Source organism: Exophiala aquamarina (genome assembly GCF_000709125.1).
Source record: "Exophiala aquamarina CBS 119918 chromosome Unknown aczIA-supercont1.9, whole genome shotgun sequence".
Classification (NCBI taxonomy): domain Eukaryota; kingdom Fungi; phylum Ascomycota; class Eurotiomycetes; order Chaetothyriales; family Herpotrichiellaceae; genus Exophiala; species Exophiala aquamarina.
The window spans coordinates 711,075-733,710 of NW_013550579.1; the positions used below are offsets into that span (position 1 = coordinate 711,075).

Here is a 22,636-nt window from a genome sequence, read left to right on the forward strand (position 1 = left end):
CGTTGTTCCTCGCCTTACTTCCTTTCTATCTTATAAAGAATACTTAAATAGCGGCGAGCGATCACCCATCTTTTCGAGTTCCGCGTCGGTATACCTAGCTCGCCATTCATCCTCAGTGAGTCTGGCGTTGCGCTTGTTGATGGTCCAGAACAGGGATTCTAGGGTTAGGGCGCACACAATGCCAGAGGCCGCAAAGGCAAGCGAGCTGCCGAACCCAGTCGGGTATTTCGGCTTCTCCTTGTCGATGAAGATGAAAGATCCGGCGATGCCACCGCAGTTGCCCTGTTGCATCGGTTAGTTACGGGGACTGCACGTGTATGTGCATGAAACTGACGGGAAGGTGATTTCTGGTGCTGGGCCTAAGGATAGACGTACCATTGCGATCATCCACGCGATGCCCTGAGCTCGCTTCGCTGGGCCGGCGAGGTTGTTGATAGTCCAGGCGTTGCAGCCTGGCAGGATCGGGTAGACGCCTGCACAAGCGACGAAGACCGCGAAATAGCACAGAGGCACATTATCGGCGATGTGCTCGGCCTTTACGAACAGAATCGTGTACGCGATGATCAGTAGCGTCTGTGCACCGACGATGAACGGCATGCGCCACACGAAACGGTCAGCCAGCAGCGCGGAGCACAGCGCTGAGATTGCTCCCATCGTGTAGGGCGGCGCGGTCAGAAGCTGGGCTTTTGACGAGGTGAAGCCCATGTTCTTGATGATCTGCGGCATGGTGAACTTCAGGCCGTAGTTGGGCACCGCATTCGACATAAAAACCAACGCTTGCAGGTACAGCTGCCAGTCCGTGAGGACCTGTTTCAGCGCGTGCCAGTTGAACGGCCTCTTCTTGTTGGTGCCCTCGATGTATTCTTGTTTCTCCTTGCGTCCACGGTGCAGCAAGTGGATGATGTTGAGGAATCGCGCCTCATCTGGGGTAAGCCATTTCGATCGCGATGGACTGTCCGGCAGCATGAAGAAGCACATTACACCCACCGCGATGGTTGCGAGGCCCTCAAGGATGAATATCCATCTCCACCCTTCGTATCCACCGATGCCGTCCATCTTGGCAATCGCAAACGCCAAGAGTCCGGAAAATGCTCCCGATGCTGCGGATGCGCAGTAGAACATAGCCATTCGACTCTGTGTCTTGTTCGGAGGGTACCTTTGAAAGAAGGAAATTAGTGAATTCGGCAGTCGAAACCACTACGTTACACAACATACCATTGACTGACCAGGAATATTGCGCCTGGGAAGAAGCCGGCTCTAATTGTTTCAAGACAAAATATCAGCAGCTGAAAGCAAGGGACGGTAGGCCCTAATCCCAACGTACTCAAAGAATCCAAGGAAGAATCTTGTCGCCACCAAGCCAGCGAAATTCTGGACCACGCCCATTAGGGTCATAACAGTGGCCCAGCATAGGACGAGGGTTCCGATGTAGTAAGATGGTAGACATCTGATAAGGATCTGATTCGATGGTACCTCACATAGCACGTATGGTACGAAGAAGATGGCCACTGTTTTTTCGAAAGCAATCAGTCAGAAACGGCTCTTTCATCTCAAAGGAAATGGTAGATTGCCAAAAATGAGCTGAGGTTGCATATCAAACATGTCTCATCTGGGTGATAGGACTCACAAGCAACATTGTAATCCGTGCCAGTCATGCCCAGGCTTTTTTCGAGGCCTTCGATTTTGGCGTTTCCGATGTTGGCTCGGTCTATGTGACTGATGAGGTACAACAAGGCCAGCATTGGGACGAGACGAACATCGACCTTGTGGTAGATGCGGTTTTGTTCCTTCAACGGTATGTCATGAAGGAACTGAGCATCTTCCTCGGTCAAGCCACCCCGCATGAGCTCTTCCACGTGCAAAGTCGACTCCTGGGGAGCCTTTTCAAGCGATTGACGCTCATATTCGTCTTTCGACTGTAGATTTGACATGGTTTCAATATCTGAAGAGAAAATCCCAGAAGGATTTTGGTCGGCTGGGTGGGAGCGAACCAGAACTCAAAGGGGCAGTGAAGAGTTGTCGCGAGACACCGCTGGCTTGCAAGCACAGGCATCCTACTATATAACATTTTCGGTAAGATGTATATGCCGTTGGAGATTGGAAGGGAATCAGGGATATGATCATACCCTGCTTCTTGGTATGGATCAAGCTCCCCGCAGAGCCAAGGCTGAGGCAATCCAGGAGCCATCGGACTGACTCTCCGACAAGCAAAATCCTGCGGATTTGAGACCGATGCCAAGCTGTTTGGGATGAGCAGTGTAATGCAGTTTGAAGCGAATTACCGATAGACGCTGCTTTGCGTGTTGGGGGGGAATACCCCCACAAAGCCCTTTCCCGGATTATCCCAGAAATGTTGGTCGACGACTAGTATCAATCTGGGGAACGACCACTCATCATGCTCATAACGCAGTCAGCCGAGAAACATTTTCTGTGAACTTAGTCCACACAGCATGCTGTGCCAGATCTGGAAATCTGCGAACCAGTTCGAATGTCTGGATACAAGTTCCTTGCAGGCCACGGTGGATGTTGTCACAGTTCCCTTCACGAAGCAGACCTCTCATTTGCAAGAGCCATCGTATCATTGGAAAGGCTGTCGCCAATCAGATGCAACTGGACCCGGCAAGCTTGCGCATGATCGCCATTGTTGTGGTTCGTTCAGGTAAGGACAACGACTTCGGCCCCATCTCCCTGCGTTATGAGCTATATGTTTTTCAGTCGTTACGGCAGTGCTTCACTAATTCTGTATGCTAATGCTCCGGCCGTTCTTGCCGAAGAACATGGTATAAAATGAGCTCTTGGGTGCGTCACGCTTTGTCATAAATGGTCGAATCTGCTGACTAGCCAGGTCTTTTTCAAGTTGAAGTTGACCATGGCTCCTAGGATGTGTCAGGTTTTTATGGCCGTGGCCCTGAATATTTGTAGTTTTTCAGCCGCTCGAGGACCCGCATGTCAAGACTTGGCCCTTCACATTGGTGGCTTCTCAAGTTTCAGTATCACGAACTCCAGCCAGGTTGGAGGCCAGTCCATATCTTTCCCGACTGCGAAGACTCTCACCAATAACATTCCTCTGTGCCGTGTCCAAGGGCATGTTGGGTACGCCCTGAACAAATCCATCGGGGTTGAGGTCTGGTTGCCGTTTGCAGATCAGTGGAATGGTCGATATCTCGTCGTTGGTAGGTCAGCTGTTTTTGGAGGGCCAGATATCTCAGCTGATTTGAACTAGGCAATGGGGGTTTGGCAGGTAACATCGACTACGTCAGTATGTTGCAACAGCTGAACGCTGGATATGCGGTGGCGGCGGGAGATTCTGGTCATCTATTGTCCAACAATGGTAATGGGACCACAGCGCCGGGTCAGAAAATCCCATTCTTGCAAGACCGTGAGGAAACAATTGAATGGATACATCAATCGATCGCTTCATTGACCACTCCAACTCGTGGCTTGGTGGAGAGCTTTTACGGACAGCCCCCTTCGCATTCGTATTATCAGGGATGTTCGACAGGCGGCGCGCAAGGGTTTGCTCTTGCTCAATATCATCCCGAGCTCTTTGATGGCATCATTGCTGGCTGTCCGGGAAACTGGTACAGCCATCTGATTCTTAGTTTCCTTTGGAATCACATCCATGCCAGAGATGCATTCCTTGAACAAGAAACTCTTGACTTCATTGCAAATGCAACCGTGAAAAGTTGTGACGACTTGGACGGTGTCAAGGACGGGGTTATCGAGAATCCTCTCGAGTGCCAGTTCAACATCTCACAACTCCAGTGCGCTTCTGGCCAAGAACGGAACTCCACAGATGGTGGGATCCAGTGCCTCACGGCTGGGGAAGTCGCAACCTACAAGGCAATTCGAGCAGGTCCAATAGAGGTCGACACAGGACGCATGGTGTATCCAGGATTTGATCTTGGGTCCGAGAGTTCGTGGCTTCTGCAACAGGAGGTGTTGGCAATCAACTATACCGTGCCCATCGTCCAGAACTTGGTGTTCCGAGATTTGAAGTATGACTATACGGCATTTAACTTCTCGTCTCAGGATCTTAAGCTAGTTGATTCCCGAGCCTCGCCATACATCGACTCGATATCTCCAGACCTGCTCGCCTACAAACAGAAGGGCGGCAAGATGATTGTGTACCAAGGCTGGGCCGATGCATTCAACGCGGGGACTTGGCCGATTAAACAGCTGGAGCAGACAGACGCGTTTCTCACCTCACTAGGCGGTTTCGCAGGCAATGCTTCCGAGTTCTATCGCTTGTTCATGGTCCCCGGCGGTGGCCACTGTGGTCCATCCGCTCCGTATCCGCAGGTCCCAGGGAAATACCATGTGCTGGATGCGCTCACTGCATGGGTCGAGAACGGCACGGCGCCGCTGCAGGTGAAGAGCTCCGCTCCGCCAGATGCGAGTAACCGGACAAGAAAGCTGTGTCCTTGGCCACAGACGGCGGAATTGGTGGGAGGTAATCCTGACGATTGGGAGTCTTTCCACTGTGTAGATTGAGCCATGTCGAGTATAATAAGAATCATATGAAAATAAGTTAGATATTCCCGATTCTACAATGCTATTCAGTAGGCTCGTCCCCTGCTCTGTCCTCTAGTAGGCGGAGATTGGTCATAGCCACGATGGACGTGACAGTTGTTGAGTTCAGCAATTAGGCACAATTACGAACCGAGCCTCTTCGACTCCAACTACACCCAGGCGATGGTCCTGAAGACACGATGGCCTATGGGCTCAGGCAATATTGGTTGTGCCAATATTCAGATACACCAACTCAACAAACTCGCCACTGAGTGCAGCGAGGTGCAATGAAGCCATAGGCCACTCTAGTATCTCCAACGAGGATCGAAATCCCAGGCTCTAGCTAGATGATCAGCCTTCGTTCCCCGAGACGAAAGCACCCGCGCAACCCCTCACTTTGTCGTTTCAAGAGTTGCACCAATTGCCGGCAGTGCAATACCTTCAGCCGAGGTCGCGGGGATCAAAGCTTACCTTCCAGAAATTCATGCACCAACGGAGTTCCTGTTACACAAGTTACTAGGCGAGTCTTACAAACGCAACGATGGGCCCTCCTCCATTTCGCGCAGACCAGATTGGCTCGCTTCTTCGGCCAGATGCACTGGTTCAGGCGCGGAAGAACCTACATTTAGGGCAAGGTCGACTGCGAGCTGGGCCACAGGGCGGAAACGAACAGCATGCCGAGTCTGACGCTGCCAATGAAGGAGATGTGTCGTCGGGCGCCACTCTCGTCCAGTCGGTGAAGACGGAGCAGGACCGTGCGATCAAGGAGGTTGTCCAGGAGCAACTGAACCGAAAGATTCTGCCAGTTGTGACCGGCGAGTACGAGCGCACGATTTTCTATGACAAGTTCTTCGAAGCCCTTACCGGGTTTGAGCTGAGATATACGCCGCTGGAGGAGTTCAAGTTGGATTTCCCTACGAATCGGCCGCTGTTGAAATGGGGCGTCCCGGGAAGGGATGCTGGGTACCCGACCGGGTCAAAGGTCTCCCTGGACAAGAGTGCGTACCTTGACGACTGGCTTTTTCTGAGGAGCCTGCTGCCGGAGAGTCAGTGGAAGAATGCGAAGATGACGATTCCTCCGCCAGGCTGGTGGCATATACAATTGAAAACCCCATACAGCAAGGAACTGTACGCGACAGATGAAGCATTACTGGCAGACTTGAGTGCTGCTGTCAGAAAGGAAATCTTGACGCTTTACAAGCATGGTTTGCGTGTCATCCAGGTCGATGATCCGAATCTGTCATTTTTCTGCGACGAGGCCTGGATAAAAACTTGCAAGTCTGAGGGTGTTGATCTCGAAAGACTTCTGGAACTCTATGTCAAATCACACAACGACGCTCTCATAGACTTACCGCCGGACCTCCACGTTGGTCTTCATATCTGTCGAGGTAATTTTCCGAACGGGGTTGGTCTGGCTAGTGGAAGCTACGAACGCATTGCGAGGAAGCTGTTTCTTGAAACAAGCTATAAACTGTTTTATCTTGAGTTCGACAGTCCTCGTGCGGGAGACTTTACGCCTCTGAAGCATTTCCCGGCTGACAAAGCCGTTGTGCTCGGCGTGGTAACCAGCAAATTCTCAGATATGGAAAAGCTGGACGACCTCAAAGCGAAAGTGTATCAGGCGGCTGACGTTATTGCTGAAGGGCAGGGTCGGACACGTGCAGATACACTTCGTGACAACATTGCAGTTTCTACTCAGTGTGGTTTCGCCAGTGATCATTCTGAAGGTGGCGTCGGAATGACCAGGGACCGAATGTGGGAGAAGCTGGAATTGGTTAAGGCGTTGTCTGAGGCTATTTGGCCTCGGTGGAATGAGTAACTATTACTCGTAGACGCCGGATCCTGGAAGATGGAATTAGCTTTGCTCCAAGCCCGTGCTCAAGAGTCTAGGATGAAGCCACATAAACGGTTCTAAATGTAAGCATCATAAGCGTCCTTGGATCAGATCAAGCTGTGCCGAGACTTGATTCTCCAAGCGATGAGCCAGAACAAGAAATGCCGGTCGTCGGTCATCGGGGCCGCTGCCCGACGGGTGATTGATATGCATGTTGACTACCTCGATGACTCGAGAGCGAAAAACATAATTGCCATATACGGTTTGATCCTGGATAGTGAGCGAAGGCCGCTTTAACCTGAGCTAAGGCTGAGCATCACTGAGTGCTCCCTCAGCTTTCCTTGAGCATTCCCTGAGCAAACATACCTGGGAGCGTAATCAGGCCCCTAGCAGTCGGCTATACCTGCCTCTTGGCTAGGTATCTGCTTCAGACGGGCGTCAGAGACCTTGCAGATTTCCTGCCCTTATGCTGCTACCTAACTACGTAACCGAAATAGGTGTTATACCAGCGGAATCTCGATCCTTGGTGACCTTGACTGTCACGTGATCCATTGCCACTCATGCTCAGGTTGGGCTCCGGAGGGGTTGCTCGTCCTGCTCAGACTAGCGGGTTTAGACGGGGTCCGTAAAGCAGGACTGTAGCTGCCCGAAACTGGAATCCTGAAGTATTTGCTAACAGTCTCTACTATGCTGGCCTGCCTACGGAGTACCTGCAAGGCCTTCCTTTAATCTCTATGATCGGACCGCTGCTTGTAGGACCGGTACCACCGGCCAGTGGCTTAAGACATGTGCCTGTCAGCCTTGTGCGGGAGGGTAGTTATCGAACCCACCGCGGAAGTTGATGTCACTCTCACCAGCCAGTAATTGCATAACTACAGGCTTGCACGTCTGGAGCAGTGCTTTTCCACTGCCCTCCCACGACCCGATCCGACCGTCCTGGCCGCTTTTACGTTTTCGGTACCTGCCCCCCTACTGGCCGCTGAATCTGCATTCCCCTCCTCCAGCTTCTTCAGCCGCCTGCTTCTTTGTCTCTCTCATCTCCAAATGATTGGGGTTGACATACGGCGTTGACAGGAGAATGTATTCTGATGTGGTTCCTGGTCGAAGGCTTCTGATCAACAACGCCTGTCTGAAAGCCAGGTCAGTCGCTGATTATGAAGCTATGGCATATGTCTCTTACAGATGACGTCCTCACGTTGCAGATACCGCGCCTCATGTATCGATGTGATACAGATATGGTCAAAGAGTCCGTCAGTTTTGGTCTGCGGCAGTAGCGGCGTTGAGCGATCGGGGGACGGGCGAGGCCATCTTCGCTGGACATATTTGACGAGAATGAAGATGATGGGCGCAGCTGTGACAAGCAACGAAACAATGGCAATAATTGCTTCTGTGGAGAGAAGCATTCTCTACGACCACTGCAGAGGCCTGCGGGAAAATCGAGACTCCGGCTTCCGGATTCGCATCATTGCGGCGAACAGTGCAGATTTGTCGCTCTAGATATATTGGATGTTCGAGATTTTGGCCACCCCTATCTTAGCCATTGCTCTCGTCGACTGGACTCACCAGGCTACTCGTAGATGGGCCATACAAGAATTTGGTCCTCGGGACCCAGTGTGGCTTACTCCGTCGTCACACACAAGCACGGTTAAGAGTGCCATTGCCCAATCAGCGTGATCCTTGCGTGGATGGAACGGTCAACAGCTCCACATTCCGGTTACGGGGCCGGAGCGCAGCGAAGCGTGGCTGCAAGAAATTAGCCACAACCAATCGATGGCTGGATGGGTTTGCGCCCTGGAGATCCACTCCTGCAAGATTTTGGACAAGGCACACCGCCGTACCCTCATGGGGTGACCTCGTAGCCTCATGCTTACAGACTCCAGAGTATAACAAGGCGATGGCCCGTGGATCCACTACATTCACCCTCCTGAGCTTCACTTCGATTTCTTCCATCATCGTCGCTAGTCTCGCAGACTTGGGCGGGCCTCACGATGACTTCTATCCCGCCTGCTTGGGACGCTCACAAAGACTTGCTCAGTCACCTGTACCGTGACCAGAACTGGTCCAAGGCATCTGTTTCAAAGCACATGTGTTGGAGGATTTGGACTGTACAACTGTACGGGCCAATCGATACAGGCAAGTCAGCGTTGTTGAGATTTCTGTCTTCTTCTATTCTATGGTCACCGTTCTGGTTTATATAGACAATTACTAGGCAAGATGACCTCCTGGAGCCTGTTTTCCATGATTCCAAAGCATTCCAGAGGCTGTGGCACTGACTCATTGATCGTTATTACGAGGTTGTCTGCCTGTTCCGTCGATAGTTACTTTGGCGCCAACAGCTCTCCCCGACGTTAGCTTTAGACAATATGATTCATTTGGCATGCTGAGGGATCCTCATCCGGCGCCCTTTCTAGTGAGCTCGAACTTGTTAATTGGACGACTGCTGCGATATTCTCTTACGCGGTAATGATGGTAGATCTGCGCTTACTTCCTTTGAAGGCTTAGCAGAAGGTCGGCTTTATATTACTCCTCTTGGGCATACCTACGTGTTGCTTTCCTATAGTCCATTGATTAAGTTGAAACCCAAACGATGGGATTCTTTCTTACGGCTTAAGCAATCGGGCGCGATCTGTTGACGGCCAGATTGTCGCAACCCTTTCGCATTCCTCCTATGTCTCGCATTGAATTACTTATTCTTTTTAACCTGTGGCATCTTCAACACCATGTTCCCGATTAGGGTCTATATAAAGTCTGTCTTGTACAGCCTCGTTAGCACTTTCCTTAAGTCATTTTTGGAGTCATTCTCGTTCCAGGGCCCTAGGGCCCCCATCTTAGGCGCCATTGCGCCACCACCACATACTCACTTTCTAAGTCATATATACTCGCTTTATGAGTCGTTTGCTACTCTCTCAGTAGCCTATATATGTCCTGGCAAATGCCCCATGCACTTGCAGAGGACCAGAGCCCTCAATACACTTGTTGGCGCCAAAGTGACTATCGACGGAACAGGCAGACAACCTCGTAATAACGATCAATGAGTCAGTGCCACAGCCTCTGGAATGCTTTGGAATCATGGAAAACAGGCTCCAGGAGGTCATCTTGCCTAGTAATTGTCTATATAAACCAGAACGGTGACCATAGAATAGAAGAAGACAGAAATCTCAACAACGCTGACTTGCCTGTATCGATTGGCCCGTACAGTTGTACAGTCCAAATCCTCCAACAAGAGCTCAGGGATCGCTCAGGGAGCAGCAGGTGAGCCGTTGAAAAAGCAAAGCGGGGAGCGGTTCAGTCATGAGGCGGGCGATGGCGGTCGGGATTTTCGAATCGTACTACCTACATAGACTACTCGAGAACGACAAACCTAAATATTTGCCAGATACGGTTTGATCCTAGAGGGTGAGCAAAGGCCGCTTTAACCTGAGCTTTGAGGAGCCTTTCCGGGAGCGTTCCCTGAGCACTGAGCAGACACACGAGGGGTCTAAACTGGCCATTGCCGTTCGGCTATGCTTGCCTGTCGGTTAGGACCGCCATGTCGAACGCGATGAACAATTAAGAGCATCCCTGCTTGGCTCGTCTTGTAGTGGAGGGGACAGATATATACCGTACAATAGGTTAGATGTTGCTTTATTAAGAAACGTTACGAACCGGACAGCTCCGCACAACTATAAAGTACGCAGGTAGTAGTGAGAAAGCTGGCGCACAATCAAAACCTGAATGGTCGTGGCATAAGCCATGGAGTACAGCCTCCTCCTCACCTTTGCTGCCATGAGATATTTCGGTTGATGAGTTGCTATGAGATATGTTGGTTGATGAGTTGCTATGAGATATGTTGGTTGATGAGTTACACCCATGGGCCGCGATGAAGAAAGTTGAGGAAAAGGTTGATTAGAGGTATTGATTGGCTTCCAAGTTCCAGCACAGCAGGGTCCTCTTGTGATCCACATTTACCAGAGTACTTATTTGAAGACTGTCTTCTAACATCTTCGTCTTCTTCTTCCTCAAATTATCTTGACCAACGAATAGGACGACATTGCTCCTCCAGCTGCTGACTTGACGGGAAATTTCCACCATCAATCTTCCCACACTACTCCCCCAGCAAGCCCTCCAAAGCCTTAATCGGACTACACACTTGTATCCACTCGCATCGCTTTAGCAAACCCCTTCCTGTCAGAGACTGTAGAAATTTAGGCAAATCTTTAAGTCTATTCATGATGTACGCGATGTTGAAATTTCTTTTTCAATATTATGGCTACTATGGAGAACACCGGGGTCGCTCACTGGAGCGCTCATGAAGCAGCACGTGGGCCAAGAGTGGGAAAAGCGGCGGGCGACTAATCAGATTAGTTTTAGTGCAGCTCATCCGCAGAGCTCAGCCTTATTCATCATCCATCGGCAACTGGGTGTGGGCGCCCCCGACCGCCGGGTCTGCAAAGAAGGCACCCAGAAGGTGGATCACTCTCTAAACTTCCCCAGACAAGGAGGAGCCTGTTCCCGCTCAGCACGGCTATTGCGCTCGTCTTGGCAGCACCTTGCACAACGCCTGATGCATGAATCTGATATTGGCCTCAGACTGCTGGCCTGAATTCCGTGGGAGAACTATCCAACCGCAAGGACACCATTCAGTATTTGAGCAAAAGATGTCTGTGGCTGGCAATGCCAAGTCTGGTGCTTGTGAGAGATGCTATCGACGGAAGGCGCGATGTTCGAGGGACTTGCCTACCTGTTCTTCCTGTGCCAAGGCGAATACGCCTTGCATTTACACTGTCAAGGAAGGGCCAATCCGACGACAAGATATGGAGAGGTTGGAGCGACGCCTGCGGTATCTTGAGTCCAGGAACAAAGAACTGAATGACCAACTGCAAGAGGCTCGACAGGTTCAGTCCCCCACTGCTCAAGCATCCTTTACTTCTCCAGCTTCAAACATGAATTCGACGCGAGAGGACATCGGTCGCCCCCCTGAGAACAGCGAGGTGGTACATCAGGTATCATACCTGTCCTTGTGTGCAGGTGGCGAGCGACAGTTTCTAGGCACCACCAGTGGCCTGCTTCTCGCAAACCTGCTTCAGACAACCCTTCTCCAGACAAACCTACCGTCTGCTTCCCAGCCTTCCAATGATCAACGTGGATCCGAACAATTCCAGAGGCCTGGATCTGATACCATTGTACAAAATGCAAGTCTCCCACTACGAGACTCCGCGGTCTTGCCACCCTTGCATGTTGCAAAAGGTCTTCTGGCGGCCTATTGCAATCATGATATTATCTGCTATCCATTTCTCGATGCAAACACCCTCGGTCATGCATTTGATGTGGTATATAACCAGAGCCCTCAAGATGCTATTGATCCATTGGACGACTTTATCGTCGATATGATATTAGCGATTGGTACGGCCCATGTTCACAAGTTTGATTGGCATGCATTTCCGGATGCAGAAACGCATTACAATCGGGCAATCACGCGATTCAGCGCAGTTTTTACGAGAGGCGGCATTCCGGCCTTGCAGGCTGTTCTTCTTATATGCCAGTACAGAATGGGAAGCTCATCGTTCGACACGTCTACCAGTCTTTGGCATCTGATTGGTGTAGCCGCCAGAATGTGCTTCGAGTTAGGCCTCCACAAGAAGGCGACCTTTGGGCCTCTCCAGAACGATGATCATGACCTCGCAGCGTGGCCGCGCTCAGATCAAGAAATCGTTGAGATCAAGCGAAGATGTTTTTGGTGCGTACTGGCAATGGATCGTGTTGCCAGTTTTGTGCTGGGAAGACCGCTAGCCATCCAGCTTGACGATGTTGATACTGAACTACCGTTCATCGACACTAACAAGTTGAGCGATCCACAAGGATTCTCTTCGCCAAATGAAGCCTTCGATAGCCCTAAGTGGCATCTCAAGACCTTGATCTTTGTTCACATTGTGCGGTATCGTATCATATGCGGCAAGATTCTCACATCTCTCCATCGTGATACGAAGAGTACAAGAGAATCGATTGGCTCATACGAAGCGATGCGGAACGAATTGGCTATGGAGCTAGAATCCTGGCACGAGGACAGTGGCAGACTCCCCCTGACCACCGCTGCGGGCAGTACAACGGAGCTACAAAGTGCATCGAGCTTTACATCCAAAGAATGGCATGAGCTGCTCTACCACAACGGCATACTAATGCTCTTTCGTCCTTCAAGATGCCTGTCCGATGCGGGACACAACAGCGCCACCCTCCAGCACATTTTTAATTCCTCACAACAATCAATCAGCCTGTATGCTTTTTTGCACCGATCCAGGAGGATAAACTATTCATGGGTTACGTTACACTCAGTCTTCATTTCTGGCCTATCCTACATATACGCACTCAGATACCATTTTCAAAACCTTCAGAGACCTGACAATCCGGGTAATCCTCCTAGAGCAAAACTACCCCTCTCACCAACTATCAATCAAGTTGTTAATGATACAAGGGCATGTTCCAACGTTCTAGTGGCTGTGTCTGAGCGATGGAGTACTGCGAGAAGCTGCTCACAAGTGTTTGACAAGCTGAGCGATGCAGTTTTAACCGATGTGGTCGAGGCCCAAACGAGGGGCCCAGGGCTTTCTGCTACCGTGAGCAGCCACCCTCACGATCAAGGCGCCGCGCCCAATCCGCTCTCATCACCGGGTATGTCAGGGATCCTGCCTGCAGGCATGTCTCAAGAGCTGGGGTACATGGCTGTAGATAGCACTCTCCAAGACTGCTTTGGTGATTTGCAAAGCCTTTGCATCGACCAGTACGGGAGCGATGCGATTGCCGCGCTTTCACAGGACTGGCTGTTCGGTATCCAGGATCCTGGAAATGGCTATTGGTGAAAGGTAAGTGGTCTATCACCTGCATACAGTCCTTTGAATTGTCCTTCAGATAATGAATCGACCCAGACTGCTGATTTGCAGCTCCAGTGCTTCGCTGAAGATACCCGCGTGTTCATAAGGCTTACATCTCTCCTAGACTCATACGATGCCTTTGCCAAGGAAAGTGATTGGAATCTCCACATGACGGCTTCGACAATATTCAGTAATCCCCTTTCCAAGGCCACCGATTCTGTTCGAAGATGAGATGCTTCGATTCAGGTTACCAAGAATTCGGCTAAAATCAACCCGGCGCTGAGGATCAGATTTGTACTAATCATCACCAAGAAGGTCTTTGGGCCTCGCCACAGTGAAGAAGGTTTGCTGCCAAGGATATTCCTCTTGACTCCGTACGAAGAATCCAACATTCGAGTTATGAGCCTTGTCGCCGGATCCTGATGGACAATACTTCCAAGAGGTGCAGGTTGAGTTTCGCCAACAGAGGCCATACTGGCTGTGCAGTTTCATAAGACGGTCTGTTCGTCGGATGGGTATCCGTGAAATTCGGCGGTGCGACGCGAACAACCTCTCCACTACTCAATTGGACTCTGATCGACGGCCGCGATCGAAATGGTAGAAGGAAAGATTTCCATGAAAGCTTTTGGTTCCATGGTCCGGAAATCAAGACCCATGTGGTAGCCCGGATAGCTCTGCATTCGCAAGGCGTATATTGGTGTTTTGAAAATTGACGAGTCTATGTCTTTCTTCTGCCTTGTTTGAACGAACACTCTCAATTGGACTGTTCCGGCTTGCTGCGTTGAAGGATTCTCAACCTGAGAGCCGTACTGCTCGATACTCACTCCATTTGCTGAAATTATTGTCCTTGAAAGCATAGTCTAGCTGTTTTCTCATCATGGCAACTTTGGCGGCGATATCGAGACCATTTATGTAGAAAGTTGCTTCCGCCTGATAAACACCAGGTGCCGTGAACGTCACTTTCATCGTCGATGGAGGTGGGATACCACGCGCACCGTAGACACGGACGTGGTTGGATTGATTGTGTTCAGCCTCCACTCGGATCTCTGAAAGCTCTGCCATAACGTCGGGATTTAAGTACAGGTGTCCTTGCAGTTCATAAAGCATTTGTGCTTTGACAGGTGTTGGTCGTTACACTGCCACCTCCTTCGAGAGTTCTGGTGATGACACATCGACCTGCAGAAACGATTTCTGCATTGGGAAAAGCCAGGTGGACTAAATCAGAAGGAATTCCTTGAAGCCTGAGAAATTTGCTCCTACCACGTACGGAACGCACTCATTGAGGTGGGCGGCCAATAAAGAGCCGGCAAATTCATTATACTATTCTTCATGCCAACCGAAGTACCAAGCACAAGCTCCCATGACAGGTGAAGCATCCGTGACTCGGCCACAGATGACAATACTGGCACCGCCCTTTGAAGCTTTGGAGATCCCCTGGCATCCGATATAAGCTGTTGCACAGAATGGTTCGAGGTCCAGTCGTCCAACGGTCGTTCTTGGTGGTGAATTGCAATTGATTTCGTCTTTTAGAATCTTTGATAACATCAGCTACATCATCACCCAGGACGGCAGCGACGACTACGTCCCCGTATCCCCGAGCTTTGCAGAGGTCTTGGGCTTTGCTGTACAAGCTGAGAGTGTTGAGAGCTCCAGCATTTGTGACGACCTTTATGCCCTTCACGATTATCTCGTTGAGGCACTCTTCCAATTGCTGGTAGAAGCCGTTCTCGTACCCGAGGTCAGGATCCGTGTCACCTTTTACGATGGCGTTCCAGGCGATGTTCATCTCTGACAGCCAGTCACCAGTGATTACGTCGACATTTCCAGACTTGACCATCCGCGCCATTGCGTGAGGGTGGTCACCCGTCGCGCCTGAAACATTGCCAACACGTAGCGGGAGCTTTCCTATCATGTTGTTGAGATCTGGTCTGTTCAGGATTGCCTAGGCACAATCAAAATAGGCAAGCTAGAGTTGGATGAGAGGAATAGAATATTTTCTCCAGGATGAGATTGTTGAGAGGGTGTCTCGATGTGCCTCTCGCGAAGAAACCCACATGGTGATGTCGCATGTCGTTGCAGCGGACTGTATCCCGAGCAAGGAGAGGTCTTGTTTGCTTGAACTCGTTGAGTTCCATCTCCACAGCTACCGGCTTCCTCAGACGGCAGGCGAGTCTGAATGGAATGGAGCAGGATCAAGGAGACTTTGTCGGACCGGGCGTCCGATGAACGGGCCTCGCCTCCGGAGGATTGACAGCAGATATGATTCTGGGGTGTGGATGGGCCAAGCACGTCGATCCTGACTCGCAATGCATGGTAGTTGGAGAATAGCATTTCTACACCTGTCCATGCCGACCGGCCTCTACTACTTGGACCTAGATTGCTCTGGTCGGGATGAAAGTGCGGGCAGATCTCCTCAATTGCCGACAGGACCCCCACGAATTCAGGTGGTGTATTGAGCACGACCAGAGGACGCTTGTGTTCCACGTATCGCCGGCTCGTTAGTTTTTTTTACATGCCTACCAGCCCAATTATGACTGCCCATGCTATTTAACACTGATTAATTGTTTCTTGGGATGGTTCCTGTCTTTGATATTGGGTGGTAGTACAGTCTAGAGGTTGTAAGATTGCTGCTGTTATGCTGACTCCCATGGTCGCTCACGAAGTGCCCCAATTGGAAGTCTGGACGACTTGCTGGTCTCTCTCACCGGAAGAAACAATATATAAAAAAAGGCTAGTGCTAAGCATCGAAACTCGCCTCTCCGTCTTTCGTCTGAATATCCCTAACCTCGAGCTTCACGACATGCGCGGCACGAGGCCCTTGGTTCAAATCGCCCTTGAGTTTCTTCAATGCGTCTTCGGCCCCTTGTGCCTCTCCCACGACCTTTCCGTCGTTGGTGTTCTTGACATATCCTGTGAGGCCGTAGCTTGTGGCTTTCTTTTGCGTGAAGTCGCTGGTTTGAGGGTGTCGGTTAGAGTGGGGGTCTGTGGATGGTGGGAATCGCGCCGCCATGGCGACTGCTGGATGCTGAGATGGCAGTGTGTTCGTGGATTGACTCACCGGAAGCATACCCCTTGGACGCGGCCGTGGACCGTGAATGCTATGCGTTTGGACATTGCGTAGATATTGGGGATTAAGAGACTGTAAAGGATTGTGTTTGTTGTTGTTGTTGTTGTTGTTGTTGGTGGTGGTGGTGATCTACCTATCTGGACTTGCTGTGCACCCAGCATTTTGATAGTGCGGGGCATGAATATCCGGGAGGAAATAGAGGCGTATGTATGACGCCACAAATGGAGCACCTATAAGGTTGCTGGTGGCTGCCTAACTCGCAGCCGGCCTCATCGTAGGGGAGGGCGATGCCAGTGGATGGCACGTGCCTCGTGGTTCCCAAGTCAGTAGCCGGCACCTGGCCGGCCTGCTTGGGCACCTCGGCCGTCCAGTTAATAATATTTGTAGGTGGCATCCCGGGGGCAGCCACCCTCCCAGACCACCTGCACCTGCACCTACACCTGAAACCACCAACCAGCAGCCGAGCGTTGTGACTTTTGACGCCCTCCTCCGTCCAACGCGTTCTCTTTACAGCATGTCAACAAACCAACATCCAACATCAACATCCGGAAAGGGCAGCACCAACGTGATCAGTCATCACTAACTGAAGATTATCTTGGAGTGCACGAGAACGACCAGGACATAGCCTTATCCTGGTAAGATTGGCCCTGTTTCTTCTTCACAGATGTCAAACCCGAGATTCAGGTTGTCAAGGATGATGCTGGCTATGGTGTTTGGTTACTGCCGAGGAGACTCGATGTGTGTTATTGTTAACTCTTTGATTCATTATCGTTTATCCGTTCCGGGAGCTGGTGCCACCGTGCCACCGTGCCAGGGCTCGCCATCATCATGGATCGCGATCGGCCCCTTTCTCGTCCGCGTTCGCTTCCACGCCCTCTGGTAAAGAAGCACCTGCGTGATCTCTCCAGCTTACCAAAGGCCAACTAGTGCCTCCATCCAATTTCACCTCCACCTACCCGTGATCTTTTCCCACCCCAACTCCCACGGGCCACCTTTTGGTATCACCTCGTCGACGTGTCCCTGTGCTACCAGCCTACCACTGTTCATGCTCATGTCGTGACCGGCAACTTACGTTCATTCATTTACTCCTTCATTCCTGTTCAACTTCAACGTCTTCGTGAAACCTGCTGGGTCAGTTTCCTGCACTTTTACAACCCGTACTGCCACAGCCAGTCCTATTGCACCACCTCCACCCTGTTCACTGGAGTCGCAGTCGTGTCACCACTCCCTCTCTTGCTCTCACCAACCACCAACCTCCATATCACATTCTTTTACCATCTGTCGGTCTCCCATCATGACAGATCTGGAATCTTCGATACCCGAAACGGCATCTCCCTCAACTTCTCCAAGTCTCTTAGCAACCCCCGATACCGCAAGCCTCATCTCACATCGATCCGTTTCTGCCGTCTCTTCCATATCCAATTTCTCCGCCTATTCCAATGGCTCCTCTGCTTCTCGAGCAAGCACATACCCCCGTCGACGAGGTTATGTCCGTCCTCAGGGGGGTTCCTTCGCCGAGTCTGCCAAGAATCGCGAAAGTGTCATGAGTCTAGGCAGTATCGCCCATCTGCAGTATTACTTCGCTCGCACGGGCTTACTGGAGGGAAAGGGTGGCCAGATGGCGAGGAGAAAACAGAATGGAGAGTACGATATCCCCAAGTTTACGCTCGCCGCGAACCAGGACGTGGTAGAGTCTCCCATTGATGACGAAGCTCAAGCCATGTGGGAGGCTGCTCTGGAAGACGGCCAGGAGGTGATGCTCCCTCCAAATGTCTCGACTTACAGGCATCGCTCCACCGATGTTGCCCCGCCCCCTGACCAAAAGACCATGAAGCGTGAATTGGTCGAGGCCCTCGAAAATGCTTTGCAAGCCGTGGAATCCTGTGAAAGCAACTTGACCCATGACGGGGATCAGGCTTCACAAGGGTTTCATGAGATCCAGGGCCTCCACATTCTGGACACCACCACCCTCGCCATACGGGCGGCTAGACTCTACTATACTTTACATCCCAACCCGCAAAGATTAAACTCCATAAAGTCCGATCACAACTTACGCAAAGATCTTCATGAAGTGATGGACGTCTTGAAGAAGTGCACGTCACGCAACTTCGAAGGTGGCTTCCGTGAAGACGAGAGACTCTCCATCCTTGTATGGGTGAGTGATGTGGGGATGATGATCGACCAAGAGGCCAAACTTGAAGAGGCAGACAGACATGAAAGGAGAGATTGGCACTGGATGGATGACAAAAAGTGGACCAGCCGAGAGAGTGAACGAGACATCAATTTCCTCCTTTTCCTACTCAATGGAGAGTGTGAAAGTTCTTTGAGATCTCTCCGTGATGAGTATCCCAATTTCTTTCGCAATCTAGCCGATGGTAAAGGTTTGATATCCATGCACAACGCCGCGGTCAAGCGATCAAAACGCCAGTTTGACTACATCAATACCTCCCACAATGATACTGCCAAGCCATATCGACGAGCAGACAACTTGAGATACTGGTTGAAAGCCGCAGAATTAAGATTCGAGCTCAAACTCAAGCTTGATGTTATGGCTGTCGCAAACCAGCTAGATGATCCTGCAGTTTGGTCATCCTTCGAAGATGTCGTTCGAGAATGGAGCCGTGGTGTTCGGGCTGAACTTACCAAAGATTGGAATGGCGATGAAGAACGCAAACTCCATGCCCGAGCTAGGAGTTTGGCTTTGGCAAGCCCACTCTCAAGTCCAGCAAGGAGAGCATCTCCCGCACCTCCCATGCCCAGCCCAGCTCGAAGATTGGTCGCTCCTAGTCCTTTGGGAAGTCCTGTCAAAAGATCGACCGCGACAGACGCCACCGAGTCCGACAGTCCAAACCGAAAGACAGCTCTTTCGGCTTGTGGCGAAGAAAACACCGTTTCCACAAATTAAAATACCCATACCTTCCCATCCAGCAATTCAAACGACCAGAAGGACCATATCAAATTCGAAGTTTTTTCCCTGAGAGGATTATGATACCCATGCATTCGTTGTCAGCAAGCGTTCTTCTTGCAATCGGCATTTGGGGGAATTGAGGACGAACATGCCAGGCGTTTGTTCGTATCCAGCATTGGCAGATGGTCCCGGAGTAATTCCTCCCTGCTTTGACGATGCTTTGTTTCTGGGTTTTGGGTTTATAGCCTTGTCTAGCACTGCTTCACTTATAATTATTCTCTATAGCCGTTTGAATGGATATAAAATCTTTGGTGATGTAGGAAGACGGATCGGTCCTGTTGTGTCCACTGTTTAGTCATCAAAGAAACGACCTGTCCTCCTTCTCCCTATCTGGGTAGGGAACAGTTTGGCGTGATCGATTTACTCGGTGCTGTAGATAAATAAAGTCTTTCTCGCAATCTCGTCATGGAAAATCATAAGCATGGAGAATATTTCTTTGCAATTTCTCGACTCAAAATATTTTCGACATTCTGTTGCCGTATGTATGTAGGTAGGTAATCTCTGTCAACAACACCCTCGACTCTTTCTCGTCCAGATAACTTTCCATCTTCCCACAGCACGCCTAGGTATCAAAGGTAGGTAGTTTCCTATCATTCCTTTCCTCCTTTCATCATTTGTTTTCTTCCCTTCTTACATGTCCAACTACGAGGGCGGCATCGCTTCAATCTGCCCGGCGTCATCGAGGGCAGCCACCCACTTCACGCGCTCGGGCGCAAACAGCTCGGCGCCGGGCTTGATGCTGTTGATGACGTCCACGTCATCGAGGATGCCCGCCTTGATGATGCGCATGCCGTCAATGCCGCCGAACGCGTCGCCGTGCCGCCACAGTGTTGTCCCGCAGTCGCCGCAGAAACTGTTGGTGATGGGCTTGCCGGACGCGGCGGTGACCGTGATGGTCTTGGGGGTGCCGGATACGATCTTGAAGTTGGTGGACGGCACGACGATGTTGTTGCTGTAGTTGCCCCCCGAGATCTTGCGGCAGTCACTGCAGTGGCAGAGGGCCTGTGAGGAGGAGAGGAGTGGGAGTTAGTGCATATTTCGCAGAGCATGGGAAGTGGTGACGGTGTGCTGGAGCTGGACGGCTGCTACTGACCGACATGGCGGGCTCGCCACTGTACTCGACCTTGATATTCCCGCAGAAACAGCTGCCGGTAGGCATGTTGGGTGGTTTGCCGGGTAGATACGTAGGATGTCTTGGGAGTGGGTGTGGGTTTCGATTTGGTTTCAAAAGTGAACCGACAAGGACAAGGACAAGGACAAGGACAGGTACAGGTCTGCTGGGTTTGGGTTGATCCGAAAGGGCTTCTGGAGAATGAGAAGATGCTTTGCCGAGAGGGTGGTCTTGCGAGGACTTCTTATATTCCTCTCTCCCGACATGATCTACCCGACTCATCGGAGGGAGCGTGTCTTAAAACAGCCATGGAAAAGAAACACGCCACGACTGACTACTGCACCTACCACCAGCTACGGCTGCTAGTCAGAAAGAGTTTCGGTATTCGCAATTGGCTCCTTGAACCTGTCCTTAGTACCTGCTTAGTTCTGCGCTCCTACACGACCCATCATCCCATCAATCAATCATCGCGACTGGTCCTGGTGTGCGGTGGTGTTTCAGTGGCCGCTCACCCGTTCGCCGAACCCTCGGCCTTTTGGTTGACGCAGGGTCTTCCAGTCATCTAAATCCTCGTGCTCTTGAGCTGCCAGGTATGGATATCCGGGGACCACGTCAAGATCAAAGTATTTGAAATTTGGGGAGCAAGTCGGCTCCGTAGTTGGAAGGGGAAGGAGGGGCTGATGTGGTCATGCGAGGTGAGGGGCCCAAAAGTGGCATTGGCTTTTCTTCAGGGGTTAAAAAGCGGCATGACGTCGATATCGAACTGGTTTGTAGTTCCATCTCGTGTCACTCGTCCCTGTCACTGGATGGCATTGCCCTAATCACACGTCACTAATTTCTTAGTACTGCAAAGTTCAAGCCCAATCTGCCTCTGCTGGCTCTGCCTCGTACTCTGACTGCCAAACTTGGAAGTCAGAGAAGGGAATTCAACCATTCAGCGAGGCACCATGCCGTGGCTGCCCTAATCCATCCCAAACCCAACCCCATAACTCGGGAGCCCGTGCAAGGGTGTTCCAAAACACTCTGCAAACTGCCAACCCCGAACCCAAGAGCTAGTGCAGATCTTCCTCCCACTTTCCAGGCTCCCCGCCAAGCGGATGCGCTGCGGGGGGGTTATTTGAATTTCGAGATCGGATTGGATCAGACCAGACCAGACCAGACGAGAGATTACGGATATTGAATTCCCGCCTTGGGCGTAAAATCAGGGCCGGGCAGTACGAGGTATTTCGTACTGTAGATCAACCTCTCAAACTGAATACCCTGTACGGAGTTCCTTCTTACTCGGTGCCCATGAGTCGGTAACGAAGTACGAGGTACGGAGGACGTTGTATCCTCATCCAAAAAGGTCAGACATTTCCTGTCCGGAACATGTGGCTCTGTTTTTTAAACCAACGACAAATGTCGTCAAAGGAGAAAACCGGCAGGACGCGATCCTAGACGCCGATGCAAGTAAGCGATAGCGTAGCCCCCGAGAAATCAGAAACCAAGAACGTCCTCGTATATACGGAGTGCTCACGGACTACCAAGTGCCTACTACATACTCTCGTCAAGCCCCACAGCTCGACTGCCAGAATAGGTAAAGTGCGATGGGGTTAAGAAAGGCAAAAGCAGCGGGACACGCCGCTTTTATTGTGCATCCAAAGGCGGCGCCTAAGCCTCACCATTTCGACTTCCGCTGACACTGGCGCTGGGATCCGTTGCTAATCTAATGCACATCATCCTCGAACAGGATGCACATTGGCATGGGCCGACATTCTGTCTTCTCTACCAAACTCGGAAGGTAACGTGTGTCTTGTGCAGCTACACGGGTTTTCATTGCCCCGGCTTGCCATCTTACGGACGATAAACCCTCAATGTCGAGAGACGAAGTCGACAAACTCGACACTTCACTCGTCCTTGGCTGATGGCGTCCACTGTCTTTGGATAAACGCCAACGTACGATCTTACTTATGAACCGCGTGCTTATTGTTCCTCCTGCATGAAATCGTGGCGTGTTTGCCTGCTCAGTCATGGTGAGAACGAGAAATACAGGAAGGAAAGGGCGAATGGCCCTCCGTGCTGATGACGGCGTCATTCATGATGGAGCTGGACACGCGCTGTCTTGGTAAGTTATGGTTGCTTGGAAGGTCTTCAGAACTACGAAGAGACCCATCGCCCTGCGATGCGGTCCAAGTTTCCGTGGGCAACCACCAAACGATGGTAAATGGATCACAGGAGCAAACCAAGCAGTATGCCATTTTTGACGACCACAGAGTAATAGTTTCTCTCCATTGTTTCCAGCCACTGACACACATTCAAC

General features: G+C 51.1%; 9 protein-coding genes across 9 annotated transcripts; 4 read left to right on the top strand and 5 right to left on the bottom strand.

Annotated features, from left to right (window-relative positions):
* Positions 1 to 30: 30 nt before the first annotated feature.
* A1O9_09225 (uncharacterized protein) lies at positions 31 to 1,931 on the bottom strand (the record flags this gene model as incomplete). The annotated part of the gene is made up of 5 exons (XM_013401919.1): positions 31 to 282; positions 376 to 1,156; positions 1,207 to 1,257; positions 1,325 to 1,508; positions 1,628 to 1,931. 5 exons carry the CDS (start codon positions 1,929 to 1,931, stop codon positions 31 to 33), a joined length of 1,572 nt encoding a protein of 523 aa, XP_013257373.1.
* Positions 1,932 to 2,869: 938 nt separating this feature from the next.
* On the top strand, positions 2,870 to 4,494 carry A1O9_09226 (uncharacterized protein; the record flags this gene model as incomplete). The annotated part of the gene is made up of 2 exons (XM_013401920.1): positions 2,870 to 3,173; positions 3,224 to 4,494. The coding sequence occupies 2 exons, from the start codon at positions 2,870 to 2,872 to the stop codon at positions 4,492 to 4,494; spliced, it is 1,575 nt and encodes a 524-aa protein (XP_013257374.1).
* Positions 4,495 to 5,053: 559 nt separating this feature from the next.
* A1O9_09227 (uncharacterized protein) lies at positions 5,054 to 6,331 on the top strand (the record flags this gene model as incomplete). The annotated part of the gene is made up of 1 exon (XM_013401921.1): positions 5,054 to 6,331. One exon carries the CDS (start codon positions 5,054 to 5,056, stop codon positions 6,329 to 6,331), a length of 1,278 nt encoding a protein of 425 aa, XP_013257375.1.
* A 4,652-nt stretch (positions 6,332 to 10,983) lies between these two features.
* A1O9_09228 (uncharacterized protein) lies at positions 10,984 to 13,179 on the top strand (the record flags this gene model as incomplete). The annotated part of the gene is made up of 1 exon (XM_013401922.1): positions 10,984 to 13,179. The coding sequence occupies one exon, from the start codon at positions 10,984 to 10,986 to the stop codon at positions 13,177 to 13,179; it is 2,196 nt and encodes a 731-aa protein (XP_013257376.1).
* A 569-nt stretch (positions 13,180 to 13,748) lies between these two features.
* A1O9_09229 (uncharacterized protein) lies at positions 13,749 to 14,253 on the bottom strand (the record flags this gene model as incomplete). The annotated part of the gene is made up of 2 exons (XM_013401923.1): positions 13,749 to 13,865; positions 14,002 to 14,253. The coding sequence occupies 2 exons, from the start codon at positions 14,251 to 14,253 to the stop codon at positions 13,749 to 13,751; spliced, it is 369 nt and encodes a 122-aa protein (XP_013257377.1).
* Positions 14,254 to 14,511: 258 nt separating this feature from the next.
* On the bottom strand, positions 14,512 to 15,037 carry A1O9_09230 (uncharacterized protein; the record flags this gene model as incomplete). The annotated part of the gene is made up of 2 exons (XM_013401924.1): positions 14,512 to 14,642; positions 14,680 to 15,037. 2 exons carry the CDS (start codon positions 15,035 to 15,037, stop codon positions 14,512 to 14,514), a joined length of 489 nt encoding a protein of 162 aa, XP_013257378.1.
* An 891-nt stretch (positions 15,038 to 15,928) lies between these two features.
* Positions 15,929 to 16,201, bottom strand: A1O9_09231 (uncharacterized protein; the record flags this gene model as incomplete). The annotated part of the gene is made up of 1 exon (XM_013401925.1): positions 15,929 to 16,201. The coding sequence occupies one exon, from the start codon at positions 16,199 to 16,201 to the stop codon at positions 15,929 to 15,931; it is 273 nt and encodes a 90-aa protein (XP_013257379.1).
* A 1,351-nt stretch (positions 16,202 to 17,552) lies between these two features.
* Positions 17,553 to 19,163, top strand: A1O9_09232 (uncharacterized protein; the record flags this gene model as incomplete). The annotated part of the gene is made up of 1 exon (XM_013401926.1): positions 17,553 to 19,163. The coding sequence occupies one exon, from the start codon at positions 17,553 to 17,555 to the stop codon at positions 19,161 to 19,163; it is 1,611 nt and encodes a 536-aa protein (XP_013257380.1).
* Positions 19,164 to 19,868: 705 nt separating this feature from the next.
* A1O9_09233 (uncharacterized protein) lies at positions 19,869 to 20,385 on the bottom strand (the record flags this gene model as incomplete). The annotated part of the gene is made up of 2 exons (XM_013401927.1): positions 19,869 to 20,228; positions 20,320 to 20,385. The coding sequence occupies 2 exons, from the start codon at positions 20,383 to 20,385 to the stop codon at positions 19,869 to 19,871; spliced, it is 426 nt and encodes a 141-aa protein (XP_013257381.1).
* Between the last annotated feature and the right edge of the window lie 2,251 nt (positions 20,386 to 22,636).